Source organism: Benincasa hispida, chromosome 2 (genome assembly GCF_009727055.1).
Source record: "Benincasa hispida cultivar B227 chromosome 2, ASM972705v1, whole genome shotgun sequence".
NCBI lineage: Eukaryota > Viridiplantae > Streptophyta > Magnoliopsida > Cucurbitales > Cucurbitaceae > Benincasa > Benincasa hispida.
In genome coordinates, this window is record NC_052350.1 from 56,319,625 (window position 1) to 56,338,414 (window position 18,790).

Here is an 18,790-nt window from a genome sequence, read left to right on the forward strand (position 1 = left end):
AGAGAGGAAGAGAAAACACTGGGAATTATAGTGGTTCGGCAAATTGCCTACTCCACTCTCCAAGAGTCCTATTTCACTAAGTGATCCTCTTGTAGGTGAGGACCAAACCGACACACGACCCTCTTTTTCTTAAGCTAAAGAGAAACCCAAGATCCTTTTTACTGGTTGGATCAAACCAATTGATCCTTTTTTTTTTCTCACAACCCAAGGTGTACCCACACCTTAATACAATTCCCAAAAATTAAAAGAAACCCTCACAATATTATCTTTCGAAGGCTAAATATATAAGTTGAGCACTAAAAAAAAACTCACAAAAATAACTCTAGGCCAATTTAGGAGCAAGGAGGACAAGAATTTGAGAGTAGAGAGAATTGAGAGCTTAAGACTTGATAGCTTTTGGTGCGTGAATGAAGAGTAAAATCAAGTCGAATTTATAGGCGAGGGGGATAAATTTTGGTCATTGGATATGATTGCAAATGAAGGGTGGAGATTGAATAAAAATAGAAAAGGAAAGGATTTGTAATTAAGAGATGAATTTTGAAAGATTGGAATTATTGAGATTTGGAGAATAAAAAGGATTTGAAGGATGAAAATTTAGGAAGGAAATCAAATTTGAAAAGGCTGAAATTTGGTGAGAATTTGGAGAAAATTGGATCAGGAAATTAAAGAAAAATAAGAATGAAAATAAAAAATAGCCGGATAAAATGAGCACCACGCGCACAAGGGAGAGGATTGAGCGTCACGCGCCGCATTCTGTGAAGAAACCGCAGGCACGTGCGGCGCACTCGCGCGTGAAGCTGGGTGACCGCCACTTGTCATTATCTCATTCATCCACGGTCGCCACGTCACTGCCACATCAGTAAAAAGTGATCGATTGGAGCGCCACGTCATCTACCACGTCAGCAATATTGACTGTTTGTGTGCCACGTCAGCAAGATGCCACGTGTCACTGCCACGTTGGATCTCCTCTATAATCTTCTTTTGCTTATAACTTTCTCGTTTGAACTCCGATTTGAGCGATTTAAATTGCGTTGGAATCATCTTTCTGAGCTCTACAAGATATGACTCTGAAACACTAAAAATGTTAGTACAAAAAATCTGAGTTTGTTATCATCAAAATACTTGGTTTGATTGAAACCATAAAGCTAACAATCTCCCCTTTTTTATGATGACAAACCACCATAATACCAAAAATACTTCTCCTCTTTCTACAAAAGGCTTCTTCATTTAATGCCTTTGTAAGAATATCTACTACCTGATTCTCAGTATTAACATAATTAATGACAATATTCTTATTTTGCACATGCTCTCGAAGAAATTGATGTCGAATATCTATATGCTTTGTTCTAGAATATTGAATGAGGTTTTTAGTTAACTTAATTGAACTAGTACTATCACAAAAGATTGGTACTTGTTCAAAATTTAAATCAAAATCACGCAACATTTGTTTCATCCATAAAACTTGAGAACAACAAATAGCAATAGCAATATATTCAGCCTCAGTGGTAGATAATGCAACAGAATTTTGCTTTTTACTATACCAAGCTACTAAAGAACTACCTAGATAATGACATGTTCTACTAGTACTTTTTCTATCAGTTAGACTACCAGCAAAATCAGCATCAGAATATGCAATCAAATCTAAAGATGCATTTTTAGGATACCATAAGCCTAAATCAACGGTACCAAGCAAATATTTAAAAATTCTTTTTACAGCATGCAAGTGCGATTCTTTAGGACATGATTGAAATCTAGCACACTGCATACACTAAACATAATATCAAGCCTACTCGCAGTTAAGTAAAGCAAGGATCCGATCATACTTTTATAAGTTTTAATATCTACGTTTTTACCTTTTTCATCCTTATCAAGCTTTGTAGTGGTACTCATCGGGGTCTTTGCTACTTTTGCATTATCGAACTTAAACCTTTTGAGTAGATCCCCTGTGTACTTCTCTTGATTTATGAAGATTCCATCTTCAAGTTGCCCAAGGAAGAATTTAAGTTCTCCCATCATGCTCATTTCAAACTCACTATACATACACTTAGAAAATTCTTCACAAAGAGAAGAGTTAGTAGCACCAAATATAATATCATCAACATAGATTTGCACTAATAAAATATCATTATCTTTAATTTTGACAAAAAGAGTAGTATCAATGAGTCCCATTTTAAAACCATTTTCTAGCAAACTCAAACAGTCATACCAAGCTCTAGGAGCTTGTTTAAGATCATAAAGTGCTTTATTTAATTTAAAAACATGATTTGGATTATCAAAGCTTTCAAAATCAGGAGGTTGTTCAACATACACTTCCTTCATTATGAAACCATTTAAGAAAGCACTTTTTACATCCATTTAAAATAAAGTAAAATTCTTATGAGATGCAAATGCAAGCAGCATGCGAATAGATTCTAATCTAGCAAAAAGAGCAAATGTTTCCTCATAATCTATTCCTTCTTCTTGACTATAGCCTTGAGCAACTAGTCTAACTTTATTTCTAACAATATTACCAGATTCATCTATTTTATTTCTAAATATCCATTTGGTACCTATAACAAGATGATCACTAGGACGTGGGACTAGTTTCCACACATTAGTTCTTTTAAATTGATTTAATTCTTCTTGTATATCAATTAATCAGAACTCATCAGATTCAGCATCTTTAAAAGACTTTGGTTCAATTTGAGACACGAAAGCAACATTATTTAAAGCATTTAAAGAAGAGCAAGTTCTTACCCCTTGAGATACATCACCTATTATTAACTCCCGAGGATGGTGAGTGGAGAATCTTCAATCCTGAGGGAGGGATTTTTTGGCTCTTTCTGAGATTCATTTGATATTGCTTCCCTATCTTTAATACTAATATCTTCAACAGGTATTTCTAATTCATCACCAGCAGAAACTTTATTAGTGGCAACACGTATTTCATTAAAAACAACATTCATTGACTCTTCAAGTATATGAGTTCTTTTATTAAAAACTCTATATGCTTTACTACATGTAGAATATCCTGAGGATATGCCAATGTCCGTTTTTTACTCAAACTTTCCAAGTTTCATTTGTCTTTCAAAGTAAAACATTTGCAACCAAAGACTTTGAAATAGCTAATATTTGGAGTTTTATTATTAAAAAGCTCACAAGGAGTTTTATCTAAAACAGGTCTTATTAAAACACGATTCATTACATAAGATGCAGTATTAACAGCTTCAGCCCAAAAAGATTTTGGTAAATCATATTCATTAAGCATGGAGGTAGCTAATTCTTGTAAAGATCGATTTTTCCTTTCTACAACACCATTTTGTTGAGGTGTTTTTGGAGAGGAAAAATCATGAGAAATTCCATTTTCTTCACAAAAATTTTCAAAAGAAATCTTTTCAAATTCTCCTCCATGACCACTTCTAATTTTCAAAATCATAAAACCTTTTTCATTTTGAATTCTTTTTGAAAAGCTAATAAAAGATTTTAAAACTTCATCCTTATGAGATAAAAATAAAACCCACGTAAATCTCGAAAAATATCAACTATAACAAAAGCATAATGTTTTCCACTTAGACTTGCAACTCTAGTAGGTCCAAAAAGATCCATATGTAACAGTTGCAAAGATCTAGAAGCAGAAACCATTTTCTTTGGTTTGAAAGAAGACTTAGTTTTTTTACCCATTTGACAAGCATAACAAACTCTATCTTTTTCAAAGTTTAATTTTGGAAGACCTCTAACAAGGGATTTCTTAGAAATATTTGAAATTAAATGCATGCTAGCATGACCTAACCTTCTATGCCATAACCACGAATCATCATGCAATGTAGATAAACATTTATTTTCTACTATAGGACAATCTAATAGATTAATAGTATAAATATTTTTATCTCTATTTTCTACAAACAGAAGTTTTCCAACACATGCATTTTCTATAGTACAATTTTTATCACTAAAAATTACTCTATATCCTTTATCACATAATTGACTAATACTTAATAAATCATATTTTAAACCATCAACCAACAAAATATTTTCAATAAGAAAATTCGAACCATTACTAATATTACCTTTGCCAACAATCTTACCCTTTTTATTGTCACCGAAGATAACGTATCCTCCATCTTTTTTTTCTAGGTATGTGAATTTTGTGTGGTCTCCAGTCATATGTTTTGAGCATCCACTGTCCAAGTACCACTTATTCTTTATGGATCTCAAACATACTTGAGAGAATTAATTCTCAAGATGTAACCTTAGGTACCCAAATTTGTTTGGGTCCTTGGGGGTTAGCTAACAAAAATTTAGGAATCCATCTCTTTTCATTCATAATATTGATTTTTCTTAAATTGCATACACAAGCTTTATGACCATATTTTCCACATGTATGACAAATAATAAAACCTTCTTTGACAAAGTAGTTTGTAAATTTCTTTTGTTTTTTGTGAGGTTTATAACCTAAGCCACTTTTATCAAATATGTATTGTTGCTTACTCATCATGATATCTTTAAAAGAGTAGTTAAAATATCTTCATTTTTATTTTCTAATAATTTATACTCTTCTTTTAAAGCATGCAAATTTGATTTAGATAAATCTAGATCTTTTCCTAATGTCTCATTTTTCTCTTTTAGATTATCTAGCTCAATTAATAAATCATTATTTTCAAGAGCTAATTTAGCATTTTTCTTCCTAAAAGACATATATTTGCAACTTGGTTTTTTAAATTTAATTTTAACTTTATTATATGCATCAATGAACTCATCAAAAGTAAGGTTTTCAGGACTTACTTCATCGTCGTCGTCGTCGTCGTCTCCAAAAGCCATAAAGCACAGATTTGCTATTTCTTCCTCGCTTTCAGATTCGCTTTCATCGCTTTCGTCCCAAGTAGCTTTCATGGCCTTCTTGTTCTTCTTTGAAATGGCTTTTCTTTGAGGGCAGTCCCACTTCACGTGTCCGGGCTTTTTGCATTCATAACAGATGATTGTATCTCTGTTGCTCTTTTCTCCTTTGCCTTCTTGATTGTTGACTTTCTTTGAGAAGTTCCTTTTCCTAAAATGCTTTTTGAACTTCTTGATCAAGTAAGCGAACTCCTCATCATTTAGTTCAGCTTCAGTTCATTTAGTTCAGCTTCAGTTTCAGAGTCCTCTTGAACTTGAGTGGACTTTAATGCTAGGCTCTTGTTCTTTTTGACATCTTCTTCCACATTGGCCTTCATGATTATCTCATGTGTCATGAGAGATCCAACAGTGAAAGTTTTGAGAGGTCTTTTGCTTCTTGGATCGCCGTCATCTTAGCTTCCCAACTCTTAGGCAATGATCTAAGAATTTTTCTCACATTTTCAGAGGTGGTATAAGATTTTCCTAATCCCTTCAAAGCATTAACAATATTAGTGAACCTAGTAAACATTTCAGATATAGTTTCATTTACATCCATTTTAAACAATTCATAATTATGATCTAACATGCTAATCTTTGACTCTTTAACTTGATTAGTTCCTTCATGACTTACTTCAAGCGTATCCCAAATTTCTTTAGCAGAATTACATGTAGAGACTCGATTAAACTCATCCGGACATAAAGCACAAAACAGTTCATGGCTTTAGCATTAATAGAAAACTTCTTTTTTATCTTCATCATTAAACTCTTTTTCTTCCTTAGGAATATCTTTACTATCAACTATCTTAGTAGGAATTAAAGGACCATTAGAAACAATTTCCCATAGATTATAGCCAATAGAAATTAAATAAATTCTCATCCTAGTTTTCCACCATTCATAATTATTTCCGTCAAACAAAGGTGGCTTAGTGGTAGATTGACGTTCACCATACCCATTTATTCCAATAGTTGCCATAAGCTCGAACAATTAAGTTTTTCGAAAAATGAAGAGAATATAATAATTTTTTTAAAAAGATTTTTATAAAGAGATATTTTTCCAAAATTTAGATTTTAATAAAAAAGATTTCAAAGATTAAGAAGTAGAAAAAAAAATAATGGTTTTAATAACTAATTTTCAAAAAAAAAATTATAATGAAAGCGGCTTTTAAAACTCAACTTTTCAAACTTTTTGCAAAAATTAGAAAATTTTCAGATTTAATAAGATTATAAAAACAGATGTAAAATCAAGAAAAAAAATTATAAAACCTTTTTGAAATAAGAAAACCGCGTTACCCGCTCTGATACCAATTGTAGGATCTAAAGGAACACTAGAGAGGGTGAATATGGTTGACTACCAATTTTTAAAAAATAATTTTATCTTCAAACAAAGCTCAATAAAGTTAACCCACTAATTTGATTAAAGAAAATTTATGCAAGACAAAACTTAAATCATGCACGTTATGATAACTTCAAATTTAAAGACAATTTAATCAAGGATAAATTTAAATAACACACTGAAAATTAAATCATGCAATTAGGAAAGGTTAAAAAATAACTGCAAAAAATTAAAAACCAGAAATAAAAGAGAGAGAGGAAGAGAAAACACCGAGAATTATAGTGGTCTGGCAAATTGCCTACTCCACTCTCCAAGACTCCTATTTCACTAAGTGATCCTTTTGCAGGTGAGGACCAAACCGAACCAATTTTTTTTTCTCACAACCCAAGGTGTACCCACACCTTAATACAATTCCCAAAAATTAAAAGAAACCCTCACAATATTACCTCTCGAAGGCTAAATATATAAGTTGAGCACTCAAAAAAAACTCACAAAAATAACTCTAGGCCAATTTAGGAGCAAGGAGGACAAGAATTTGAGATTAGAGAGAATTGAGAGCTTAAGCCTCGATAGCTTTTGGTGTGTGAATGAAGAGTAAAATCAAGTCGAATTTATAGGCGAGGGGGATAAATTTTGGTCATTGGATATGATTGCAAATGAAGGGTGGAGATTGAATAAAAATAGAAAAGGAAAGGATTTGTAATTAAGAGATGAATTTTGAAAGATTGGAATTATTGAGATTTGGAGAATAAAAAGGATTTGAAGGATGAAAATTTAGGAAGGAAATCAAATTTGAAAAGGCTGAAATTTGGTGAGAATTTTGAGAAAATTAGATCAGAAAATTAAAGGAAAATAAGAATGAAAATAAAAAATAGCCGGATGAAATGAGTACCACGCACACGAGGGAGAGGATTGAGTGTCACGTGCTATATTCTGTGAAGAAACTGTAGGCACATGCAGTGCACGAGTGCGTCCGCGCGTGAAGCTGGGTGACCGCCACTTGTCATTATTTCATTCGTCCATGGTCGCCATGTCACTGCCACATCATGTACCACGTCAGCAAAAAGTGACCGATTGGAGTGCCATGTCATCCGTCACGCCAGCAATATTGACCGTTTGTATGCCACGTCAGCAAGATGCCACATGTCACTGTCACGTTGGATTTCCTCTCCAATCTTCTTTTGCTTATAACTTTCTCGTTTGAACTCCAATTTAAGCGATTCAAATTGCGTTGAAATCGTCTTTCCGAGCTCTACAAGATAGTGATTCTAAAATATTGAAAATGTTAGTACAAAAAATCCGAGTTTGTTATCATCAAAATACTTGATTTGATTGAAGCCCTAAAACTAACATAAATTTTAGTCATGAACATAGATTGAGAGATTTAACTAAAATTAACAATAAATTAATGCAAACAAGAATATAAATGAGAAAAGTGTCATGAGAAGTTGATATCCTCCTTAGATTTATAAATCAATTAACTTGAATGTCAAAAACAAACATGCAATTATTCCAAGTTAAGAAATTCCAATCTTTTATTGTCTCTCCCAAACACAATTAAATCTTTTTCAAATTAAGAAACCAATACCTCGATCGAATCTCATTTAACACACAAGACCTTAGACCTAACGGCTTTTAAATCAATCTGAAAAACTACCTCAATCATGCATTTAAGCCATATTCTAAACCATCTCTTTTAAGGATAAATCTTACCAATAAAGGCATTTAATCCGTGATCAAGAGACGAACGAGTATTCATCACGTTAATCTAAGTAAAATTTTCAAGACAAAAAAACCTTACACTAACATAGATTACCAAATAAGCTGTTAATACAAGTAGTAGGTACATATAAGTTTGGTAATTATACTCATTACATATACCCAAAAAAACAAAAGTTATATCTTGACTTCTTCCCTTAAAAAAAAAAATCAAAATTTCTCACTTTCCACTTCATCATCTTCATCTAGGGGTCCAGTAGAATGGAAGTCATATGGACCATAAGAAAGTGACCTCAAAATATTTTGGACACTGTATTGCCTATCTAAGGTTGGCTTTGGGAGGCTCAGCCCTTTGATTATGCCTCTGTTTTTCTGATGATCATCACCATCGTTCATTCCCATCTCTACCAGATGAGCTGATCCCTCTTCCTCCATCATCTCCGTTGATTTTGTTGACTTTGACTTCTTCTTGTATATTCCGTATATAATCAGTTGGGCCGACCCCAATACAAACCCTATTCCATTTGGCACCTAAACAAAATAAAAAATTTTCATCTTAGTACCTTACTTTTATCTAATTAAATTTCCAACCTTTAAATTTTGTTTATTTATTTCACTTTGTTCTTTAGACTTTTGAAGTATTTGTTTTAGGGTAATTGCATAGTGCTTTTAAGGCTAATAATTGAAGTTGTGTTTTCTATTCTTGCAATCTAAATCATGGAAGTGAAACCCACTTGATTACTTTTGTGGCAGTTTACCCAATCATGTAAATGTTAAGCATTGGTGGGACCTACGTTTTAACATTACCCCTATTCTTGCAATTCGCAATTCGATTGCTCCCACATGAGGTGTCAATCTGTTACAATGGACGAACTACATGAGACCCACTTGGATTTTGACGTACTTTGCTCTTGCCTTCCCTCAATATGTACACTTCGATTTGAGTAGAAACACACCACTCTTTCTTTTGAAGACCAAAAACTTTCAGAAATATCAAACTTAGATGCACATTTTTCTCTCCCTTTTCATGAATCCCTCATTTTTTTTCTACAATTTTTTGCTTTCTCTCATGCTTAATCTCAATCTCGCTCTTGCTCTTTCTCCAACTCTTGTCATGTGACCAAAACCACACATGCTAGGTACTTCTCACTTTGGTTTAAGATTGCAAAGCGATATTATTGTTATTTTTTGGGCTTCCAAACTCGAATTTGAGTTCCAGATATGTGATCTCATCAATAAATTCCTCTCTTGCTGTCCATGTCGCTCTTACTCTCTCTCAAACTTGATCTCACTTTGTGAAAACCAAACACGCCAGGTATTTCTAGTTGTGGTTTAAGATTGCACATCGAGATAATTATTATTTTTTTAAAATAGTATATATATATATATCATTTTTTTAAAAAAATAAATCTACAATTAAATTAAAATGTGAATTAGATTAATGAAATTTAAAATAATTACTATTTCTTTTTTTTAAATCCTTGGTTTGGGTATTAAATTTTTAAAAATTTTAAGGGTATTATGGTAAAACATATACTTTTATATTAACGATGACACAAGTTGGTAAATACAATCAAAAGTGGTAATACAACCAAAGCTAATTCATTTACTATTACATTTCAATTACTTTATAATGCAGTCCAATTACGATTGCACCTAAATCTTAAATAGGATAATAAACAAGGCCTAAGTGCATAGCAACATTTTAAAAGAATTATAAATATAGCAAACATATCAGTGATAGATTCTATCGTTGATTGACTGTTATTAATAATATGGTCTATCATTGATAGACTTGAGAGCCAAAAATAAATTTTGCTATATTTAGAATTTCTTTTGCATTGTGCTATATCCACAAATATTTTTTTACTTGATTGTTATCATTGCAACTCTCCCTTTATTTTAACCCTTAAACTTAAAACGATAACCATTTTACTTCTAACTTTGGTTGTTCAACTCTAAAACTTTTCATAGATGGTCCCTATGATTTATGAAGCTTATCCTATATATTGTAATCTTTTTCAAAGTATAAGAACAAAATTTACGACTTAACCTAATCTAAATTATAACTGTACAAGTGTTTTTTCTACTTCACTATTTTCTATTTAAAAAAAATAAAAAAGAAATCTTCACTATTTTCATACCAATTATCCACTTATTAATTTACAAGGCTTTTTTGTTCTCTGTGGTAGTGTCTTTATTTTATTTAGCCTTAGGTAGATGATTTTGATTCTTTCTACTATTTTCTTCTTATTGTTCACCCACCCAATAATTTTCTTGGCTAACCTATGGAGCTCTCTAACACATGTCATAGTAACAAATTATTAAGTACTAAGAAAGGTATCTTACATTTGTTCAAAACAAGATAAGAATCAAAGTAGTTGTTTAAAGTTCCAAAAGGTATCTTATTCATTTGCTCAAAACAAGACAAGAATCAAAATAATCATTTAAAGTTCTAAATTGCAATATATATTTTCTTTTTTCTTAAAAAATAGATACTTTAAAAATTCAAGTAGCAAAATGAATATTTTAAAAATTGTACGAACCAAAATAGAAATCAAATCAGAGAATTCAAATATCAAAAGAAATTTAAACATATATTTTTTTAAAAATTAAAAAAAGAATGGGTGAAAGTATGACATTACCGCAATGTAGATGTCCTTGACGAGAATAGCATAGACAGACCAAATACCGGCATTTAGGAAAAGGAAGAACGAGAGAAAAAATGGCATATACTCCACGCTCTTAGTCCTTATCACATTTTCCTGTTTCAACCATAACAAAATAATAATTAAGAATATATATTTGAATAAACATATATACACATCTTCAACCATTAATTATGAAAACGAAAGTATTTCAATTGTAATATTCCGATGTCTAAAGTTTAGTAGATTTAATTCCTTGGAATCTCTCTTGAGTTTGGGTCAATTTAGATTCATATCCTTGGTACTGAAAATGGGCATGTACTATATTCATTTTGTAATCTCTATTTCGTGAACTATTAATTATATTTGGATGTTAATTAATAGATAATAGAACACCATATCGTTTTTTCATTAATTTCTAACTTATAATTAACCATTAACGTCTAAATCTAAATTTCTTAAAATCAAATGATTGCTAAACTGAAAAATTTAGAACTGTAAAGATTAAATGAGCAATATGAATAAAGTGATCAAAACTATATTTAACTCTATTCATAAGTATTAAAAAAAAGGCTTATGACAAATTTTATTTTCTATTCGATATTTGTACCGACATCGAAAAGTAATTGGAATAAACTAAAGGTTGAGGATAGTTACCATGACAGCTAGAGGGGAAGCATACATGCCAATGGTTATAGCAGCACAAATAATTCCAACAAAGGTGAGCCTCAAACTTCCATGCATGGCCAAAAGAGTTGCACCAATTACACTTCCATAGAACACAATATTGAATAAACCAACCAGTTTCATTGTTGACACCTGAAATAATTCCCAAAATTCAGCTTCAACTAGCCTATATGAATATGGTAATTAAATTATAGGCTTAAGTCCTCAAGAAATTATTTAATTTGGAGTAATATTTGAGTGCAAAGCTACATCTGTTATTATGCATCGAATTGTGATTGGACAATTGGATATGTTTTACAAAAGATTGATACAATCTAAAATGCACCAAACTATTTTTCTTTATTTAATTTTTTGTATTCTTTTACTTTCACATATCGATAATTGGTCTTTGAACTTTACATATTACCGTTTTGAGTTAAATTCTCTTTGACAACTTGTATCTAGTATTTTTTAGTCTATTCATTTTAATTCTTAAACCTTCAAAATGTTAATTTTAGTCTTAAAACTTTATATATATTGGCACTAACTAAAATATTTAAAGCTACATTTGATAACAATTTATTTTGGTCTTTTATTTTTAAGAGTAGGCTTGTTTTCTTTTTCTTTTTCTTTTTTTCTTTTTGAACAAATGTTTTAGTTTTCACGTCTCCAAAAGAAATATTTCCAAAAAAAAATACGTTTTTAAAACTATTTTTTTAGTTTTAAATTTTTAGTTTGAATTTTGAAATATCTTTTTTTAAAAATAAGTGAAAATAATATTTATAAATTTAATTTTTTTAAAAAAATTAAAAATCAGATAGGTAATCAAACAGATCTACTACTTACAAAATTGAAAATTCAATTGGAATAAACAAGATAATGATATGGAGGTTCTCTTTTTTCATACTTACGAATCTAGTACCTAATGTTGAGATTTGTGTCAATTTGGATCGGCAAATATTTTTATTATTAAATTTCATAGAATTTATAAATCTATTAAATACAAAATTTAAAATTTAAAATTTTATGTAAAAAAAAAAAACTTATAAAAGTTCTATAAGAGACATTTCTTTTGGAGAAAGATACGAGGTGTGGATCAGTAGATCTATAAGATCAGTCATAATTAAATGCAGTTCAAGGGTTTAATAAGTATTAAATTAAAAGTTTAGAGATGTATTAAATATTTCCAATTTTTCATAGTAAATAGACAAATACTTAAAATTTAAAGACTAAATTTGTAATTTAATCAAAAGAAAATAAGAAAAAGATCATTTTTTACTTAAAATATGTACGAATGTATCAATTTCCAAACTTTCAATTGCATCGATTTTGACCCTAAACTTATAAAAGTGTTGCAACTTTTAATCCTTAATAAGTTTTTGCTCCAAGTATCGTTAAAAATTGTTTGTATATATGCGTTTAATAAATTTAAAACATATGAAATTAATTAAAAAAGAGAGAGAAAGAAAAACAACATTAGAGGTATGTTTTTAATGGTTAATTTTTGCATCGATCAAACTTATTTTGGTTAAGACTTTATTTTATTGAAATTAACGAGTTTACGAAGATTATTACATTTTTTTTGTTAATATTAGAAGGTAAATTAACAAAAAATTAAATCGATAGTTAAAATTATAATATTTATGTTTGTTTAAAGTCAAAATTGATGAACTTAAAAAATTAAGGTTTAAAAAGATGTCATCAAATATATTTACGATAAGGTAAGATAAACGAAAAAAATTCTTTTTAGTACCATAATTATAAAGATAGAAATTGAATCGTTGATGTTTAACGAAGAAGATCACATCAATTACTAGTTCAGAAAAATATTAGAAATCATTGAATTTTAGAACTAATTTCACATTTAGATTAAACATGGATAATCTCACACGATAACCAATTCGCATTTATTACTATTTAATACGTTAGTTAAAGTATTATGAAATATAATCACGACAAGTGTGTGGTTATTCTAGAAAAAAAGAAAAAGAAAAAAAGTGTTTGGCAGTGAATGACTTTCCTAATTAACAATTTAACTTTATTCATATTGTTTATTTATAAAGGAATTTTTTTAGTTCGTGAGAATTTGAACCTCATAAGGTACATATTTTAAGCTAGATTCACTTTAGGATTTTATGAAGAGAATTACAAAATTATAATAATAGAAATACTATTTTATATTTGAACTAACAAAAAAAAAAAAAACTATATCATACAATTCATAGTCTATTTTCTATTTATTCCATAAAAAAAAATTATAAGAGAGCCATCATATTGTAAAATTAAGCATTTTTTTTTCCTTCAAACATAAAAATGTCGACAAATTGTACTCAATAAAATAGGAAAAAAAATACTTATGAAAATTTTAGTTTACATTACATGAAAATTGTTGATCAATACATTAAATAATTTGATTGGATGAGAAATGGAATCTTCGAATATTAATGTTTTTTTTCCTTTTTTTGAAAATTAATTTTAATCCATAATATTTATTTTTTTATTTATTTAGTTTTTCCATGTGGTCCCCTAATCTTTTTTTTCAATGTATTTCCTTTTTTGAAAAAAGTTCTATGCATTAATGTTTTTTCAGTTAAGCCCTTGCATCACCCAAAAAAAAAAAATAAACTTCAATATTAATAAAATGATACAATTTATGAATTTTAGAATGAAAATTTTTAATTTCATTTAGTTTGAATTTTGTCTCAATAATTTATAAAATGTTTCAGTTTAGTTTCTTACCTAGTAATGGTCAAGTTCGCCTAATGATAATTTTACATAACAATCTATGAATCATTCGCTAACCTTCTAAGAAATGTTAGAAGTTTTGAGTTTTCTTCTCTTTAACTATATATTTTTTTGACATAGTACATGTAAATTTATTGCATCACTCAGAGATAAATTGAAAGGTATTGAAAAAAAAAAAAAAAAAACAACACAAATATTTGGGAGTAGTTGGGGCTATTTGTTTAAGTGTAGAATTCACTATATTAAAAGTTAATAAATCATGAAAATGATGTTAATAAGTCGTGAGTTAGCTCATAGTGGGTTTAACAACTCTTTCGGTCAAAGAAGAGTGAATTTATTAATAACTCTACTCCCTCAAACACTCTCTAAAGACTAGACTCTGGACTATAATTAGTCGAGAAAACTAATTGTTTAGACCACGTTTGGTAATTATTTCGTTTTTATTTTTTGTTTTTGAAAATTAAACCAATTTCCTCTCCATTTCTTACAAAAAAAAAAAAAAAAAAGAAAACAAAAACAAGTTTTTAAAACCTATTTTTTTAGCTTGGCTTGGTTTTTTAAACCATTGGTAAAAATTAGATAACAAAGAAAGAAATTTGGAGGATAAAAGTACTATTTATAAACTTAATTTTCAAAGACAAAAACAAAAACTAAGGCCCCGCTTGGTAACCGTTTAGTTTTTTGTTTTCTTTTTTTTTGTTTGAAAATTAAGTCTATTTCATCTAGTACAATTGTTGAATTCATAGTCAAATTCCAAAAATAAAAACAACTTTGGAGGTGTAGGTAGTGTCCGTATACTTAATTTTTAAAAATAAAATGATTACGAAACATAGCTATGATTATATTAAAAAAAAAGGTGTTAAAGATTGAGGATGAAAGTGAGTATAATAAGGTTTAAAAAGCATGAAAAGAAGATTATAATGAGAGAGAAAGGAAATACCTTATTGTGTTTGGGAGCAAAGATGATAAAGAGAGTGACATAAGAGAGTTGAAAGACAACACCAGCACCATTAACAGTGGTAACAAGTAGCCCATCAGGTTTCAAAATCCCATAAAATGTCCACAAGCTTGTGCTCAATAATGTTGTCACATATGGTATCCCTTTGTAATTCTCTGTTGATTTCTTCTTCACTATTCCTATAAATGTTTTTCTTTTCATATCCCAAACACACTAAATTAGTATCTCCCTTACTTCCCTTTCACAATTTTTTTTTTTTTTTAATTTGCTAACCATTTAATGTCTTTTAGTAAGAAGATTAATATTAATATTTCATGTAGATTCTTCTTCCATAATAATATCGATCAAATTTAATTAGAATACTTAATGTTTTCATAAAATGCAAAGTCTATATTGCATCTAATCTTGATAACATTTTTATGTTGGAATTAGATTGTTACATTACTAAAGTTCAAAGAGCTAAATTGGTTATAATATATGGAATAATCATATAAAACCAAATGTTTAAGTTGACGAATTATTACTTTCATGAAAGTTTAAAGAACTAAAATTATTTTTTTTCTTAAAAAAAATTTAAAATAGTTTTTTTAACATTTTTATTTCAATATTTTTGTCCAAGACTAACATATTCTATTTTAGCTTTTGTAATAACAACTTTTATTCAAACTAGTTTGAAACCAGTGTGGATGAATTTTTTATCTCTTAGTTTAATTTCTTTCTGCTTTTTTTTTTTTTTTTTTTTACTTTTAAAATTGAGTTTTTGATAGGTTAGTTTAAATTTTTATAGTAAGAGAACATATAAACTCATAATATTTATATTTACCATCAGAAAACTTTAAAATAAAAGCTAATCACTTTTATTAGAAATAAAAACCTAATTCTAAATAATATGTTACACAAAACTTCCATAAAAACTAAGAAGAAAATGAAGAGGAGATACTTGATGGAAACCAAATGTATAACACGATTATTTGTAGAGGAAATTTAGATTTCAAATGATAGATTTTTTAAAAAGGAAAATTTTCTTTATTTACCTTGAAGTAGATATTGTTTTTAAGGCAAAATAAATTTTTGGTCCTTGAGATTTGGATCTGATGTCTATTTGGTCACTGAAATTTTAAAATAGGAACTTTCAGTCCCAAAAATTTAAAGAAAGGTGTTAAATGATCCTTGAATTTATTAGACTGTTAGTTGACTAACAAAAATATTAGGTGGCAGCTACTAATTTGCTGATTTGGCATATTTTATTGATTTTATATTAGTTATTAGTGATCGTGAATGCATATGTCATTGTCGGCAAAGTTTCCCGGAGGAAGGTAGGAAAAGATCGGGAGGGAGAGAATAAGAGAGAAAAAAATTATCCGTCACATGCCCAATCATCAATAACTAATATAAAACCAATATAATATGCCAAGTTAGCAAATTGATAACAGCCACATAATGTCTTCATTAGTCAACTAACGGTTTATAATCAATTCAAGGACCATTTAGAATCTTTCTTCAAATTTCAGGAACTAAAAGTTTATTTTAAAACTTTAGAGATCAAATAGACACTAACTCCAAATCTCAGGACGAAGAATGTATTTTGTCCTTATTTTTATTTTAACAAAAATAAATATATCAATCTTAACATAATTTAATTGATTAAGAGATTATATTATGAATCAATATGTCAAAGATTTAAATCCCCATCAAACTTAATAGGATATATGATTTATATTTAATATAAAAATTAAATAATTTTTTTTTAAAAAAAAGATGAAATCTATACATGGAAACAAAAATCATTTTCAAACATCACCACCAAACGGTCCCCTAAAACAAATCGAATGAAAAGGTTATTATAAAGAGTTTTATTTTTTGTGGAGAAAAAAAGGGGTTTTATTTTTTTCAGCCAAACATTAGAAAGTGGGAAAGTCTTCCAAAATAAAAATAGCCTCTTTCAAATAAAATAAAGTAAATGAATAAAACAAAATAAAAATAAAAATAAAATAGTAATTAATGCCCATTTATGAACAACCTCACATTTATCTGTACCGTAACGTAATTTTACTTTATAGCCTAACAAACTTTTGAAAATTGTCATTAAAAGCACCAAAAAAACGAGGAAGAAAAGTTAAATTATACTAAAACCACAATACAAACTTTAAAAAACATATAACTCAACCGCTATAAAACATACATCTCTAATTAAAAGGTCAAAATTCTAAAAAAAAAGAAAAAAGAAAAAGAAAAAGAAAGAATTTAGAGATTCGAATCCCTCCCTCTAACTTATTATACTAAAAAAAAAAACTTAGTACATCCTATCAAATTGTCAAATCATAATTTGTATGATTTTTTTATGTGAATGATGAGGGAGAGATGTATGTAAGTATTGCTCTTTAAAATATATGAAATCAACAAGCTCGGAATTTTATACAACCTCTTTTTCACTTCAAAGACCACACATGACTCTAGAAATTTAAAATTAATTTTTCTTTTAGTACAATAACATTTTCGATATGATTCAAATTTTTAATATTTTAGTCAAGAATATATATACTTTTAAATATAATAGAAGTGAGAGGATTTGAACCATATATTTTTAGTTTAATAATAGATATGTTTAAATACTACCTTAGCCCCTATAATTTTAATCTTAGTTTATTTTGGTTCTTATACTTTTGAATTGTTCATTTTAGTTTCTATACTTTCAACTTTGGTTAATTTGGTCTCTATACTTTAAGAATATTCATTTTAGTCCTGGTACTATTAACTTTGGTTTATTTTGGTTCTTACACTTTAAAAAAATTGTCATTTTGATCCCTTTATTTTCTCTTTTAAAGGATAAAAACAGTCACTTTTTTTAAAGTTTAAGGACCAAAATGAAAGTACAAGAATCAAAGTGAAATATTGTTAAAGTATAGGAACCAAAATAGACTAAAATCGAAAGTATAGAGACCAAAATGAACATTTTAAAAGAAAAATACCAACATAAACAAAAAAAAATCAAAAGTATAAAGACTAAAGTAGTATTAAAACCTAATAGATATTATGTCATATGAACTAAACCAACTTTAGGTCAAAAAGATATGGTAGAGTTCATTCAACTATGTGGAACAAGCAAATTTACTGAAAATGAAAACTTTTGGAATTAAAAAAAAACATTGAAACTCACATGGGAGATGCAAAAACCAGAATTGAAATCACATTCCCTGCGTCCAAACACACCAAACCCCCCATCAAGATCCCAAAAAGAAAGGGAAAAAGTACTAAAAAAGGAGCGAGAAAGAGAAAAGGAAACTGACCAATGATACCCATAACAAAGCTCAGACTAGCAGCCATGACTTTTGCCGGGATTGAAGCGGCGACGGTGGCGGCAGGCGGAGGAATTAAATTATTGAAGAGAGAAGGGAGGAGGATAGAGGAGGAGGAGGGAGAGAGAAAGTGTGTGTGTGAGGTTTATTTTTGTGGCTGAGTGTTGAAAAGGGTACGAAAATTGAAAAGAAAATGGAAATTGAATTTTGGTTTTTATAGATTCTCGAAAACAGGGACCTCCACTACAATGGAGGCACGTGTTTGTTTTAATTTCTTTTTTCAATTTACAATTTTGTGTTATTGGAGCCAATTAAAAGGATATTGTCCTTTTATAAACTATTTAAGAAAATATTGTTGTTTTTAAACTATTTGTAAAAATATTGTTGTTGTTTTTTTTTTAAATCAGTCGATGGTTGAAAATTCAACCTAGATAGGTCGAATTTTGAACCTTCGACCTTCCTTTCATTTGTAGAACTTTGAACCCTCGACCTTGTCCTTCCTAACATTATTATTGAGTCTGTTTAATTATCATTCCAGAGACCTTCCTCTATCAAAATATCGTATTTCTAAATT

General features: G+C 29.1%; 1 protein-coding gene across 1 annotated transcript; it reads right to left on the minus strand.

Moving 5' to 3' along the window:
• Positions 1-7,962: 7,962 nt before the first annotated feature.
• Positions 7,963-18,394, minus strand: LOC120071817 (bidirectional sugar transporter SWEET16-like). Its single transcript, XM_039024204.1, has 6 exons — positions 18,208-18,394; positions 18,078-18,114; positions 14,903-15,113; positions 11,209-11,370; positions 10,549-10,668; positions 7,963-8,434 (listed from the first exon to the last, which is right to left on the minus strand). Exons 1-6 carry the CDS (start codon positions 18,242-18,244, stop codon positions 8,114-8,116), a joined length of 888 nt encoding a protein of 295 aa, XP_038880132.1. The 5' UTR covers positions 18,245-18,394; the 3' UTR covers positions 7,963-8,113.
• Between the last annotated feature and the right edge of the window lie 396 nt (positions 18,395-18,790).

Coding starts and splice junctions, on each gene's coding strand:
- LOC120071817 (XM_039024204.1), bottom strand. CDS start 18,244: ATGGCTGCTAGTCTGAGCTTTGTTATGGGTATCATTG. Junction 15,114..18,077: donor CTGGTTTTTGCATCTCCCAT/GTGAGTTTCAAT, acceptor GGATATGAAAAG/AAAAACATTTATAGGAATAG. Junction 8,435..10,548: donor TCAAGGACATCTACATTGCG/GTAATGTCATAC, acceptor TATTTTGTTTAG/GTGCCAAATGGAATAGGGTT.